The 12,795-nt window shown below is 37.0% G+C and overlaps 1 protein-coding gene across 2 annotated transcripts in view; it reads right to left on the bottom strand.

The window, feature by feature from the left end:
* Nucleotides 1–12,795, bottom strand: part of LOC126470438 (U2 snRNP-associated SURP motif-containing protein) — a 161,165-nt gene that overhangs the window by 25,786 nt on the left and 122,584 nt on the right. For both annotated transcript variants that reach the window (XM_050098288.1, XM_050098281.1), the window contains exons 18-20: nucleotides 7,646–7,940; nucleotides 5,463–5,616; nucleotides 2,163–2,353 (exon numbers count right to left, since the gene is read on the bottom strand). In XM_050098288.1, the coding sequence (XP_049954245.1) occupies nucleotides 2,163–2,353; nucleotides 5,463–5,616; nucleotides 7,646–7,940 (640 nt within the window). The remainder of the gene's footprint in view (nucleotides 1–2,162; nucleotides 2,354–5,462; nucleotides 5,617–7,645; nucleotides 7,941–12,795) is intronic.

Here is a 12,795-nt window from a genome sequence, read left to right on the forward strand (position 1 = left end):
CATCTATGTTCACTTATGCATTCCTCACAGTCTTTCCATATTTTTGTCCATCCCCTGTGCCGTGTCATACTTTTGAAAGTATTTGCACGCATCACTGCACTGCTATATATAAAGTACCTGAACAAGAAGCTGAAACTGACTGAAAGATATGATGACATAAATGAAGAATGGCATATCTCAGTTATGGCCACAAAAGTAGCAAATGAGATCTCAGAAGTAGGGGGAGGGGGGAATTAACAGAAAGGAAAAGAAAGCAGTTAAAGAAAAAGTGGAAAATACAGGGCGTTTCAAAAAGAAAGAGCAGATTTCAAACATTTATTTCTCAAAAACTACAAATGATAGAAACACAATTCCAACGGTCCTTCACTCAATATGAGTACCAAATGTTACACAACAAATATCAAAACTGTACCTCAATATGAGCACCATTTGTTACACGACAAATATCAAACCGGTATCTCATTTCTTGCCACACACGACGCAACTGGTCTTTAGTTACCGAATTCACGGCCGCAACAATTCGATGTCGTACCTCTTGAAGAGTAGCGGGCATAGGTGGGACATAAACACAGTCCTTTATGTACCCCCACAAATAAAAATCGCAGGGAGTAAGGTCTGGTGACCTGGGAGGCCACAGACGATGACATTGATCTTGTGCTCCTGCTCTTCCAATCCACCGTCCTGGAATGGTGTTATTTAGGTACCGTCGTACAGGTTCAGAGAAGTGTGGTGGGGCGCCATCTTGCATGAAGATGAAGTGATTTGAATCTTCCTGAAGTTGAGGAAATAGCCAGTTTTCTAACATGTCCAGGTAAATGGTTCCTGTGATAGTTTTCTCCATGAAAAAGAAAGGTCCATAAACTTTGTTTACCGAAATTGCACAAAAGACGTTAACCTTTGGTGAGTCTCTTTCATGTTGAATAACGTCCCTCGGAGTTTCACTCGCCCAAATTCGTACGTTATGCCGATTAACTTTACCAGAAATGTGAAACGTTGATTCATCTGAAAAAATTAATCGTTCGGCAAAATTGTCCTCTTCCATGTCCTGTAGAATTGCAGTTGAAAATTCGAACCTTTTGTTGTGGTCGTCAGGACGCAATGCTTGCAATAACTGCAGTTTGTACGGCTTCATGTGCAGACGGTTACTCAGAACGCGCCATACCGTTGTTTTAGACATGTTTAGTTCGTGACTTGCCCGTGCCGTGGATTTTCTAGGGCTCCTTTCGTAAGCTGCACGGACACGCTCGACATTTTCATCCGATGTGCGTGGACGACCCGTGCTTTTTCGCTTGCAGATGCAACCATCTTCTACGAATCTGTGATGCCACTCATAAATTTGTTTATGACGAGGCGGCTGTTTGTTGAATTGACGGCGGAATGCACGTTGCACACCAACAATGGACTCTAACTTTGCAAATTGCAGCACACAAAATGATCGTTCCTGTGGTGTCGTCGCCATTTTCCTACAAACAAACGCCAGCGCCACTGCGGATTTGCATGGAACTTCTGCGCGGACCATTGAAAAACTTTGAACCTTTCTCTGACAAGAAACGTTTGAATTGTGTTTCTATCATTTGTAGTTTTTGAGAAATAAATGTTTGAAATCTGCTCTTTCTTTTTGAAACGCCCTGTACTGGATGGAATAACTACAATATTATGAAAAGGATAAATTGCTACACCATATAGAGGAGATGTTGAGTTCCAGACAAGCACAATAAAAAGACTGCTACACATTTAAGCATTCAGGCAGAAGGTCGTCTTCTCAGGTAGAAAATGCAAACACATTCCTGCAAGCACAACTCACTGAATCCAGTCGCAGTGGCCAGAGACTGTGGAGACAGTGATCTCACGAGCGAGCGAGTGTGTGTGTGTGTGTGTGTGTGTGTGTGTGTGTGTTTTCTACTTTAGAAGAAGGCCTTTTGGTCGAAAGTTTGAATGTTGATTAGGGGGCAGGAGAAAAATTGAAAAAAATGGGAGGCTCCACCTAAATTGGGAGTGTGGGCAGGTATAACAGTGGTGTCAGTCAAAAAGAAGACAGTTTCTGTACAGTAATTCTCAATCCTCAGCATTGGGACTCCAGTCCTCAGAAAAATAGTGTACACTAAGCTGGCTGTAATCGTTGTTAATAGCCTATTATCAGTAAGCACATTATATTTACTTACGTCTCTCTGTGATAATAATTCTCATCTGGTGAAGAGCTTCTCCTGTTACTGCGCTCAGACCGGTTTTCCCTGCGTCTCCTGTCAGATGAGGTCTGACGTTCCCTCTCACGTTCTACAGGAACCTCCTGAACATCCTTATCAGCCTCTCTTTCATCCCTTTCTGTCTGTCTCTCTTTCTCTCCTTTCTCAGCCTATAAAAATCGAAAAGCACTGTAAGACAAATTATGAGTATCTTCACATCTTAAACACAATACTGATTAACAGGATTGTCCTTAGACAATTAATCACTCACTAAATCTTCCACTTCACTGGAACATTCAAAGGAGGTGTAACATTACCATTAACTTCTCCGTCATTCTTGCAGTCATTTAACCAATCAGTGAAAATAGAATAAAATGTTATGCAACACACACATCCTGCAAATTTCACTTATTCACTCTGAGTGACATGTGAGGACTTTAAAATTAACCTTTCAAATGATTAGAAGCCTAATGAGTTTCCTGTAGGTTCTATCACAACTTGAGCACACATCTGCATTAACTGCAAATTTACAATATAGGATAAAATGAATATTCATATAATAATGTGAGAAGAATATTTCCCTAAACATATGGTCCGCAGATAGAACGACAACTATTTATCAGGTCAAAGCAAGTGGTAGCAAAGTCAAATGGAAGTGAACACACTTAGAAAAACATAAAAGACAGCTCAGTTCTTATTGTATTTAACTAACTACAAGATGAGTTTTTCTTCCTAAATTTGTCATTTGAAAATTACAAGTAAATTCACAGCTTAAACTACTGTATATGAGGTCAGAATTTTTATTCTCTGTAACAGTTTTGTCTTACATTTACAGATGAAGCTTTGGCGACTGAAGTCTTGTGCATATTTAATTTCAAGAGTTTGGAAGTTTGGGAGGGGGAACAGCATTGTCAGCTTGACAAACCACTAAGATGAATGTGGGAATGGAGTGGTGACAGGGCAGCAAATTTTGCTGTTCTGCCAACCACAGAAATGTATTTCACACACTTTGGTATTTTATGAACATATACCATGCTTCAACTACAGTTTACTTTGATCCAATTGTAGTTGGAATTGAATTGACTTTAAAATTGGACAAATACTCAACAATAGTACATCTTTCTAAAACAGACAAATTTATTTAATGATAAAAACATGTGTTTGCACAAACCACAAGCATAAGCTTCATCAATGGCACTACAGCTGCTACTGCTTTATAGCACTGTTTATTTTCAAGGTTGCCAATAATGTTGACCCCAAGTGATATGATTTCTGAGTTGTTAGGAGATAGGCAAGACAACACATTGTTGTCATTGAGTTTGTTTATATTGTCAGTACTGGAAAAACTGCAAATTGTAGCAATCTATAATGGATGCAAATCACAACCATGACCCTGTTGAGAGATGTGCATCTATGAGTTCGTGGTTCACAACTGGCTAACACAGACAATGCAATGACAATTTTAGGTTAACATAATTCCTGAAGCAGAGGCCATAAACAATTGTGCAACAGGGAGAAAATTTGGTGTTATAGAAGCGGATGTTCATAGGTGGTGTCAGTAGGAGGATAAATTAAAGAGTGCCCATTCTAAATGCCAAACTTTCAGGGGACAGAAGCAGAGATCGTTTCAAGAACTGGAGTAGCAAGTTGGTCAGCAAGTGCAAGAGAAACGTAATGAAGACTTCTTGATTATTGGAGAAATTATCCAAGTGAAGGCACTGGAGATACAGAAAAATTTTGCAACTTAATGCATTGCAGAATTAAAAGTAAGCACTGGCTGATGCATGGGATGATGATGAATGCTGGGTTTACATTAAGGCAGAGAATAACATTAGCTCTGCAACTTCCCAAAGCATTTGGTGAAAAACTACTATAATATCTGTGTCATAATCACTATACGAAATGGGCATGACTATTTGCTGGGCCATATGAACAAGACAGATCAGATGCCTGTTTGTTTCAATATGCCTTCAAATGTTATCAACATAAATTGTGTAAAAGCATTCCTATAAGAAGTTCTGGCAAAGAAAAGGACACAATAATAGTAATGCCAGTGGAGCTACCAGAAGGAAGAAAGCTCCTCCCACATGTGATTCTGTGTGGGAAAACCATACCGAAACCAAGACTGCCTGCAGGGCTAACGTTTAAGATGCCAAGCAAGGAGATAAGTGACAAGTGGCATGATGTTAAATTGGTTGAATGTTGTATGGAACAGAATATCATGTACTTTGCTTAACAGAAGAAAAATTGTCAATGCTGAATTCTTATGGGGACACTTCAACCAGGAAGTTAGTGGTCTGATATCAAAGAACAATGCAGGTCGGGTAATAATTCCTTGTAGCATGACCTCACAACTTCAAGTAAGGGTTGTTGTTGTTGTTGTTGTTGAATATGCCTTTTAAAGCATACCTGTGACATCTTTACAATGAGTGATGTCTTCAAGGAGACCATGTCTTCACTCCAGGAGGGAAGGCGCTCGAGATAATACCTATACTGGGTCAGTGGAATTTATCGCCTGAGGCAGAATCTCAAATGAATTTATAATCAAAGGATTCAAAAATGGTTGTACACCCAATATTACAAATGGCTCACAAGGTGACATAATATGGGAGGAGTGCCAGGAAGGAAGAACTGGTAGTAGGCTTACAACGAATACGATACAAGTGATGGTAGTGATAACGACTAAAAAATAGTAGTACAACTAACTAATCACTTACATGGTAAACAAACAAGGAAGTGAAGACAAAAATTAACATAATCCATTTCTTTTTGTTTATTTTACCACTAAAATGTAGAACATCAATAAAAGACATTAGTTTAGAATAGATATGTTAATAAAACTATTTGTAATTTTGAATAGTCAGAACATGTACACAATAAAACCTGTCAAGGAGCCTCTTGCAGTCTGATGAACCCAGTATATTCACATCAAGAACTCATGTACCTTTAATAACTTAGGCCATGGAAAGCATGAAAAAATACATATGGCTTACATAACACTCGATATATCCTACCCACTTTATCAAGTTTCTCCTATTTGTGTCAGTTTCCTTGGGCCCTGAAGTAACTCTTATAAATCTTCATATTTTTCCACAGCTAATGCAACACTGACATTGTAACCAAAACATGCTATCCACAACTATGCAAACCTGCGTTTCTGATATGACATGTGGAATATTGTGCATCTTCCCATGTACACCACCTTTTTCTAGTACTAAACAGCAAAAATATTTGTACATTTGCTTCTAGACTTCTTACCAATTTCAATGGCAAACTCACCTTTCTTAATAATTTTCGCCTGTAATGTTCCACTTGCTGTTGAATTGTCCAACCACTTTTGAGACTTCTTTGACCACATTCCAATTCATCCTGATACTGTACTGCTTTCAATTCAATTTCTCGTAGCCTGGCTCGTCTTTCTTCATTTAAATCTCTGGTGTAGAAAAGAACATTGGAAAAACAGCTTAGGTGAGACTGCACTACAAACAAATACAAAACTTAAGACTCACACGGTTACAGTGTTTGTCTCTCTTTCTATTTTTATTCAAGAGGGAATAAAATGAAAAGCTTGGTTGGTGTAATGCACACAATGAGAAATACAAAATCAATACAGAATGATACTTACGCTGGAAGCTTTCTCATTTTCATGCACTGTTACAGATGATGAAAAATGTGTTTACTATTCTGTATCATAATCTAAAAGACAAATTGTGGAATCACAACACACACTGTACTCTATGAGCAAAAATGCAAGTTTGCTGCTTCCATTTAAAATGCTTTTCTTGAGACTGTTTTGGGATTTGAGCATACCAAACACAGAAAAGTTTCTGTTAAAAAGTGAAGAACAAACAACTTAAAAGTGCAACATGATGCTGTAAGAAAAAAAATGAAGATGCAAGTCAAAAGAAACACAGGAATTCTCGACAAAGTTAACAGCCCCCACCCACTTCACAAAGTGTAAAAACCAGAATAATATTCAACAGTTGTCACCATTCAAAAACTGAAATTATAAATCAAACTTAATATGCTCCAGAGGTTCTTTCACTGTTTAAGAAACTACAGAAAGTATGCAGATCGATAATACCATGAATGAAGCTTTGGAACCAATCTGAAATTATTTTTCCCTCTAGGAATCTCAATGAAACATAATTTCCCTTAATCACTCTTTTTTTAAACTCAGTTTCTTTCTGTATACAGTTCCCGGCATGTGTGTGCTGCCTATCATTTTAGATAGCCCTTTTAAAACAGTTGAAAAGAAAAAAGATTTATGTATTTGTTCCCCACTTTTCACCATGTCCATAATGCAATTTAAGGCAACAGTGGGGAATCTATGTTCTAACTGAAATAATATGAACCCAATATTAACTTTTCTGGTTCTGGCAGAAGGAAAAACAGTTATAGAAGGAAAACAAAGGATAACTGCAGAACAAAGTCAACTTTTGTTTCATTTACACATGACCAACAGAGTAGATGGAACATCACTCAGTATCTTAGTTTACCAATATTATGAAAAGGAAAGTTTGCTAGTCACCACACAGCTGACATGCTGAGTCGCAAATAGGCACAACAAAAATACTGTCTTTTCGTTGTACCTAATTGCGACTCAGCGTCTCCACTATATAGTGTGTAGCAACTTTACTTTTCACAGTATCTTAATTTACCACAGACATAACTATCCTATGGATAACTTAACACTTCAGATAAAAAAATTATTTCTGACCAATGCATCTTTCATTTTTTAATGTTTTATCTAAAACCTTTTCCTCTTATAAAATCAAATACATAGGATTTTCCACAGAAAAAAAAATCTTTTTATTTTTTACATCATCTTCAAACTAATGTATCCTTTACTTGTATAATGAGATAGTCAAATCCAAGTGAATTCACTGTTAACTGCTTTTTATAAGCACTTCCAACTAACATTTCCACAAAGAACATCATGAATCCTAAGATGAACGTTTTACAATACTGTGCTTCAGAAATCAGTATCTTCACTGCTAAAATGACCATATTCTAATAACAAACAATGGAAACACCTGGTAGGAATATCAACAACGTAGGAAAAGACAGGTTGCAATTTACCATAAAGAAGACACGTCAAGTTGGCAGACAAGCACAATTATAAAGTTTCTTTTAATCATGTCTGTCTGCAACTTGGCATGTCTACTTCATATTTTAAATATATCTGCTTTTACTGCTACCATCAATTTTTACAATGCTTTGTGAAAGAAGCTACTTTGTGTTTCATTTGGTCCAAAGAATTCTACCACAAAATGAAATAGCTAATTATTATATTTAAGACTGTACAAACTGTTTTGCTAAAAACTTAAGCACAAGGAACGTCTTTACAACTAAGGAATGTTTTTAACTGGAAAGGCATGGAGCAAATATTTTTTCATTCTACAAGACCTAGTGATTCCAACATAAGAACTAAAAATTGTATAAATAAAAATTTACTATACCTTGACTCATAGTTTGAATAGTCTCCTTCTTGAGAATCTTCTCCACCACCAGGGCTCTCACCCTGGTCCTCACTTATTTCCTGGTGTTCTGGTGGTTCAGTCTGTTCCAGCATGTCCCACTTGCTGGTGGTCATTGCTTGAGCTTCAACCTGTTCAGGATCAACTGTTTCCCAGCGAGATGGTACAAATCCTGCAGGCATGTTTGGTTTATCTTGTTTCATTGAATTCATTGAAGGATGTGTATCAAACTGTCCAATATCCTCTTCCATGGGCTGACCGTCAATATCATCATCCACTGAAAAAAGATTTAAGAAACCATATTACTTGCAGAAAAAAAAGTTTGATTTCCGTTGATAACTAGTTAATTAACAAAATTTAGTTATCTTATAGATGATGTGAACATGGGGGCTTTCTGAGCCCCTCACCTCTCTCACTACTGATGCCATTGTCGGGTTTCTGTTACAACAGATATTTCTGTTCTTATACAATTGATATTAATTCTGACATTAATACGAGACACTGTTTAAAGATTTTTCTTGACTTTTGCCAGCACGAGTGACTGTCACTGTCACTGTCAATGTGAACAATGTGTTTCAAATGTGAACACCAGTCACTCCCGCTGGCCAAACTTCAGGAAGAGAGTTAAACAAGCAATGGCAGAGGAGCCCAAGACAGAAGTCAAAAGACAGTATGTCATAAGCAGCCACAAAAACCTCAAGAATTTTGTATAAATAAGAGACTCTCCTTCCTAGTTTTGATGTTAAAATCATATCGAGAGACTGTCCATCTGTTTTCATGAACGTGTTTATCAATAGTATGTTCAAACGTCTTCATAAACAAATGGTAACGTCAGATTAACAAGTGTCTCCATACTCCAGAATGATTTTTTCACTCTGCAGTGGAGTTGTGCACTTCTTTTGAAAATTCCTGGCAGATTAGAACTCTGTCCCAAGGCACACTGCTTTAATCTACCAGGAAGTTTCTCAATACTGTCTACTAACAACTATTTACAATCACAATTTTGAAATAAAGTGATCAGTTTGGTAGTGGAAATGGAAACAGTAAACGAGTGGAAGGAACTTTTATTAATAAAAATATATACCAATTAATTCTGTACATAATGAAAGTAACACCATATTCACAAAGAGGTGTAGCCTAAAGAGCTCTCTGAATAAAGTTTTTGACAGTTTATTCAGTAAGTGTATTTTGTCCCTAAGGCTGATCAAAAGCTAAGAAGATTAGCAATTTGATAATATATCTGATGAACATGACGAATCATAAGTTTACAGTGTTTACTCTTTTAATTTTTTTTTTAATTGCTGGGGTTGCCACTTGAAACTAATTTCTACCGAACAGCATACAGTAATCAATCATCAATTTGGTTATGTATTTAATATTGTATTTTCCGAGGTTCGCTGTTTGATTAATTTTGAAGCACAGTAGAAGTGTATCAATCATGACCACACTCGTCCTGAGATAAAAAGTTTCTTTCAGTATCTAGATAATGGCAGAGGCAGAACTATAGGCTATTTTTCTATGTTAAAAGTATGGTTTGGATTGTTATTATTCTGAGTAATTATAACATCCAAATAGCATTTTTGGTCAATATTGTCACAAAATATCTGTTACTTTTAAGTAATTAAAGTTTAAAAATCATGAAATTCCAAGATTTGGTCACATGATCAAAAACACAGTATGGTGACATCACAGGCTAGCAGAAAGACAAAAGATACACATGTGTTAAATGGTGCTAGCCAAAGTTAATAGGTTTTTTCTGTACTTTTTCTGCAAACGGTTCAGCTACTTAGTGATGAAAAGTGTAGTTACAACTTTTAAGTAACAATGGAAAGAAATTTTGTGAACAACGATAGAGGAAAACTTCATAAAGTTGATGCGTTTACACTCACCCACTTAGAGTGCGGTACGTGCAAGGATGGGCATTCTTTTCCCTGCTCCATGCAACTGCATTAAACTTGCTCAAAGTGGGTCCATATCTTATATCTAGATTGTTGAGTATCAGATTCATGTGAAATACATTTTCAGAAACTATGATGAGCTTAACCTGTAAAACGTACCCACGTCCATTGTCACTGCAGATGTGAAAGATGACCCAAAACACAGTAAAATTCTTGGCAAATCTCAGTACTGACTTCCTCATATGCAATACCGTCAGCAGAGGTAACAGTGTGGGTCAGTTCTGTGGTGCAACAGGTAATGCGTATTACTGGGTCACAAGATTCCAAGTATGAATCCCGATGACATCATAAGTTTTTAAAAGTTGCAAGGTCGTAAAATTTAAAAGTGTTAGATGAAATATGATAATAGTTTTGGCAAGAACTCACTGTGGCAGTTGTTTGTATGGTTTTTCATTAATTTTAGTGGAGAAACGGACAACTGAGGGTAAATGAATTTGTGTACACACGAATGCCAACAGTACAAAAAGGTGTAGGGGAATGAGGTTTTGTATGTCAAAATAGATAAAGCATTTGCAAAATGTAGATAACATACATGTAAGGGGTGGGAAGTTAGTGAGTTGAAACTCATGTTAATGTCTGAAGCATACTTTCTTCATCTTTATGTACGGCAACGAAACTTTAAAACAACAATGATGCCAGTCAGACAGTATGAAAGTAAAACAGGATCGTTTCCAATAAAGTAAAAAGTGTGTGGCCACATTAGAAAGCTTCTTAAAGGTGATGTGTGTTAACAGTGATTGTAAATGTAAGTGCATGTAAATGGCAGGAAAAACTCAACAGTACTGAGTTTCTGATCAGTTTTGCGAAGTTTTGCAACTTTGTTTTCTTAATGAGAGGACTGTTGAGTCATTTACAAGTAAGTTAAAATTTTTGTTTGGGTTGGATTTGAACAAGTGACCAACAGATAATGTTTATAATTTGTCACAATCCATTGCTCTACCAGGAGGGTTACTGAAGCTTTCATATAGTATTGGATGTAACTCAACAGTCAGTTCTCCCAATTTTCACTTGAGTGTAATTTCAGTGAGCTATGCTGGATAGTTGTATGTTACAATATCGGGCAATGCAAGAACGTGCTGCCATGTGTAGCAGCGATATACACGTGAAACAAAGACTTAAGCTAATGAGACTGTTGATGAGGTAGTTGACAGAAATAACTGAATTGACAGAAGTCGATATACATTGATTTGGAATTTCTATGCTGTTGGTATCAATTTTAGGTGGCCATAATCATGTTGTTTATTGTTTCTTACATATTATCTGATAGGATGATTTCAATCTCAGTTACACTACACATTTCAGCAGTCCAGAAGAGATTTTCAATCTGCAGCGAAGTGTGCGCTGATATGAAACTTCCTGGCAGATTAAAACTGTGTGCCGGACCGAGACTCGAACTCAGGACCTGTTCACAGGAGAGCTTCTGTAAAGTTTGGAAGGTAGGAGACGAGGTACTGGCAGAAGCAAAGCTGTGAGGATGGGGTGTGAATCATGCTTAGATAGATCAGTTGGTGGAGCACTTACCCGCAAAAGGCTAAGGGCCAGAGTCCGAGTCTCGGTCCGGCACACAGTTTTAATCTGCCAGGAAGTTTCATTTCAGCAGTCATTAACTCTGTGTGTTGCTTCTGGTTTTATAGATATGGTTGCCTCAAACACAATATTATCTGCTAATTACTGTTGTGGTAGCGGCCAGAGACCAATAAATGCTCGTCAGTGTAATCTCATAATCAATTCCGCTCGCAGCGTGATTATGTCGAATCTGAAAGACTTTCTCGAAAGCTCACGTTGAAATCTGAATTGTTTTGTTTTTACTGTCTCATTGTTTATATGTGAATTGAGGGTTGCAAGTCTGTGAAAACACATGACGCAGCAGAGCAAGGTGCGAGCCAAGGTTTATATGCCACAGATTCCCAAACAGTGTTCTGCAAATTTTGCAACTGCCACATTGGGTGTGAGTAGAAGGATAATATAAAAAAACATATTAAATCAGAGAAGCATTCTGTCCACCATTAAGTAAATGCGGCTGTTGCTTTTCACAAGAGGCAATCATTGATTGTTGATTGCTTAAGCAAAGCCGAAAGAAGAAAGCAGGGTAAAGACGTTTTTGGGAAAAACTGTTGAGGCATTTTTGAAAGCCAATATTCCAATGGAGAAGTTGGAAAACACTGCCTTACAATCGTGGATTTCTGAATTCTCCAACGAAGATCTGCTATGTGGGAATACACCGCATGAGAAATATTTACCAGATAAGCAATTTATTTTTGTGACTTCAGATTGTGGTGTACAACAGAAATAAGGGAAACAAGCAACCCCTCAGATCTGGTGCGTTAAGTCTTGCATGAAAAATACTTGAGTTTTGTGTACAATGTGAGTATGCCATTATTCACAGACCTTAGGTAGTGAATAAAACAGCAGATTCAAGTCTTGTGGTTGTTGTAGTCTTAAATTCAAGCAGAATTATCAAAATGACAAGTATACTTCCCGAATGTGTGGTTTCTGCATGTAAATAGGCTGTGTTGTGTTTCTTTGGCAACGTCTGTTATATAGTGATAACTGATTTATTGAGCTTTGTTTCAAAATAAGCTGCCATAAAAATGAGAAAATCATAAAACAGATACTTTAGTACTCCTTGTTTGCTATGCTAGTTTTTTTCATTTACAATTTTCTGAGTAAAATTTAAGAACTAATGTTGAAAGTTAAGTTTCACAGTGCACAGTAAAAACACATACTCCGGGCGTTGGCACATCCTATTAGTTGCTATATTTGTAAAAAGAGGTGGTTTAGTTTTTCATTTATCAAAATGTTTACTGCATTGTACGATTTTTATTTCATGTCTGACATAATTTGTATAAGTGTGTTTTATTGTGTGATATAGCATCTTAAGTATGGTGCTCACTGTGTTGTAGTTGCTGTAATAAATTGATTACATGTTATTTTATCGTTATGGGTCTATCTTGTCTTATAGGTCCTGCCAAACTTTGCACAAAGTCATATGCTAATGACCACTTACAATTCACTTCAAGATACCGTCACTGTATTCACTTTCACAGTTATAGGCCAAGATACACCAGTAACAATAAAATTTTCATGTGTTTAAATACAGTAATCACCTCCATGATGCAGCAGTTCACACAGGTCTACAGCATCATACTTAAAATGCCATAGTGCACTAAGAAA

This window comes from Schistocerca serialis, chromosome 1, assembly GCF_023864345.2.
Source record: "Schistocerca serialis cubense isolate TAMUIC-IGC-003099 chromosome 1, iqSchSeri2.2, whole genome shotgun sequence".
Lineage (NCBI taxonomy): Eukaryota > Metazoa > Arthropoda > Insecta > Orthoptera > Acrididae > Schistocerca > Schistocerca serialis.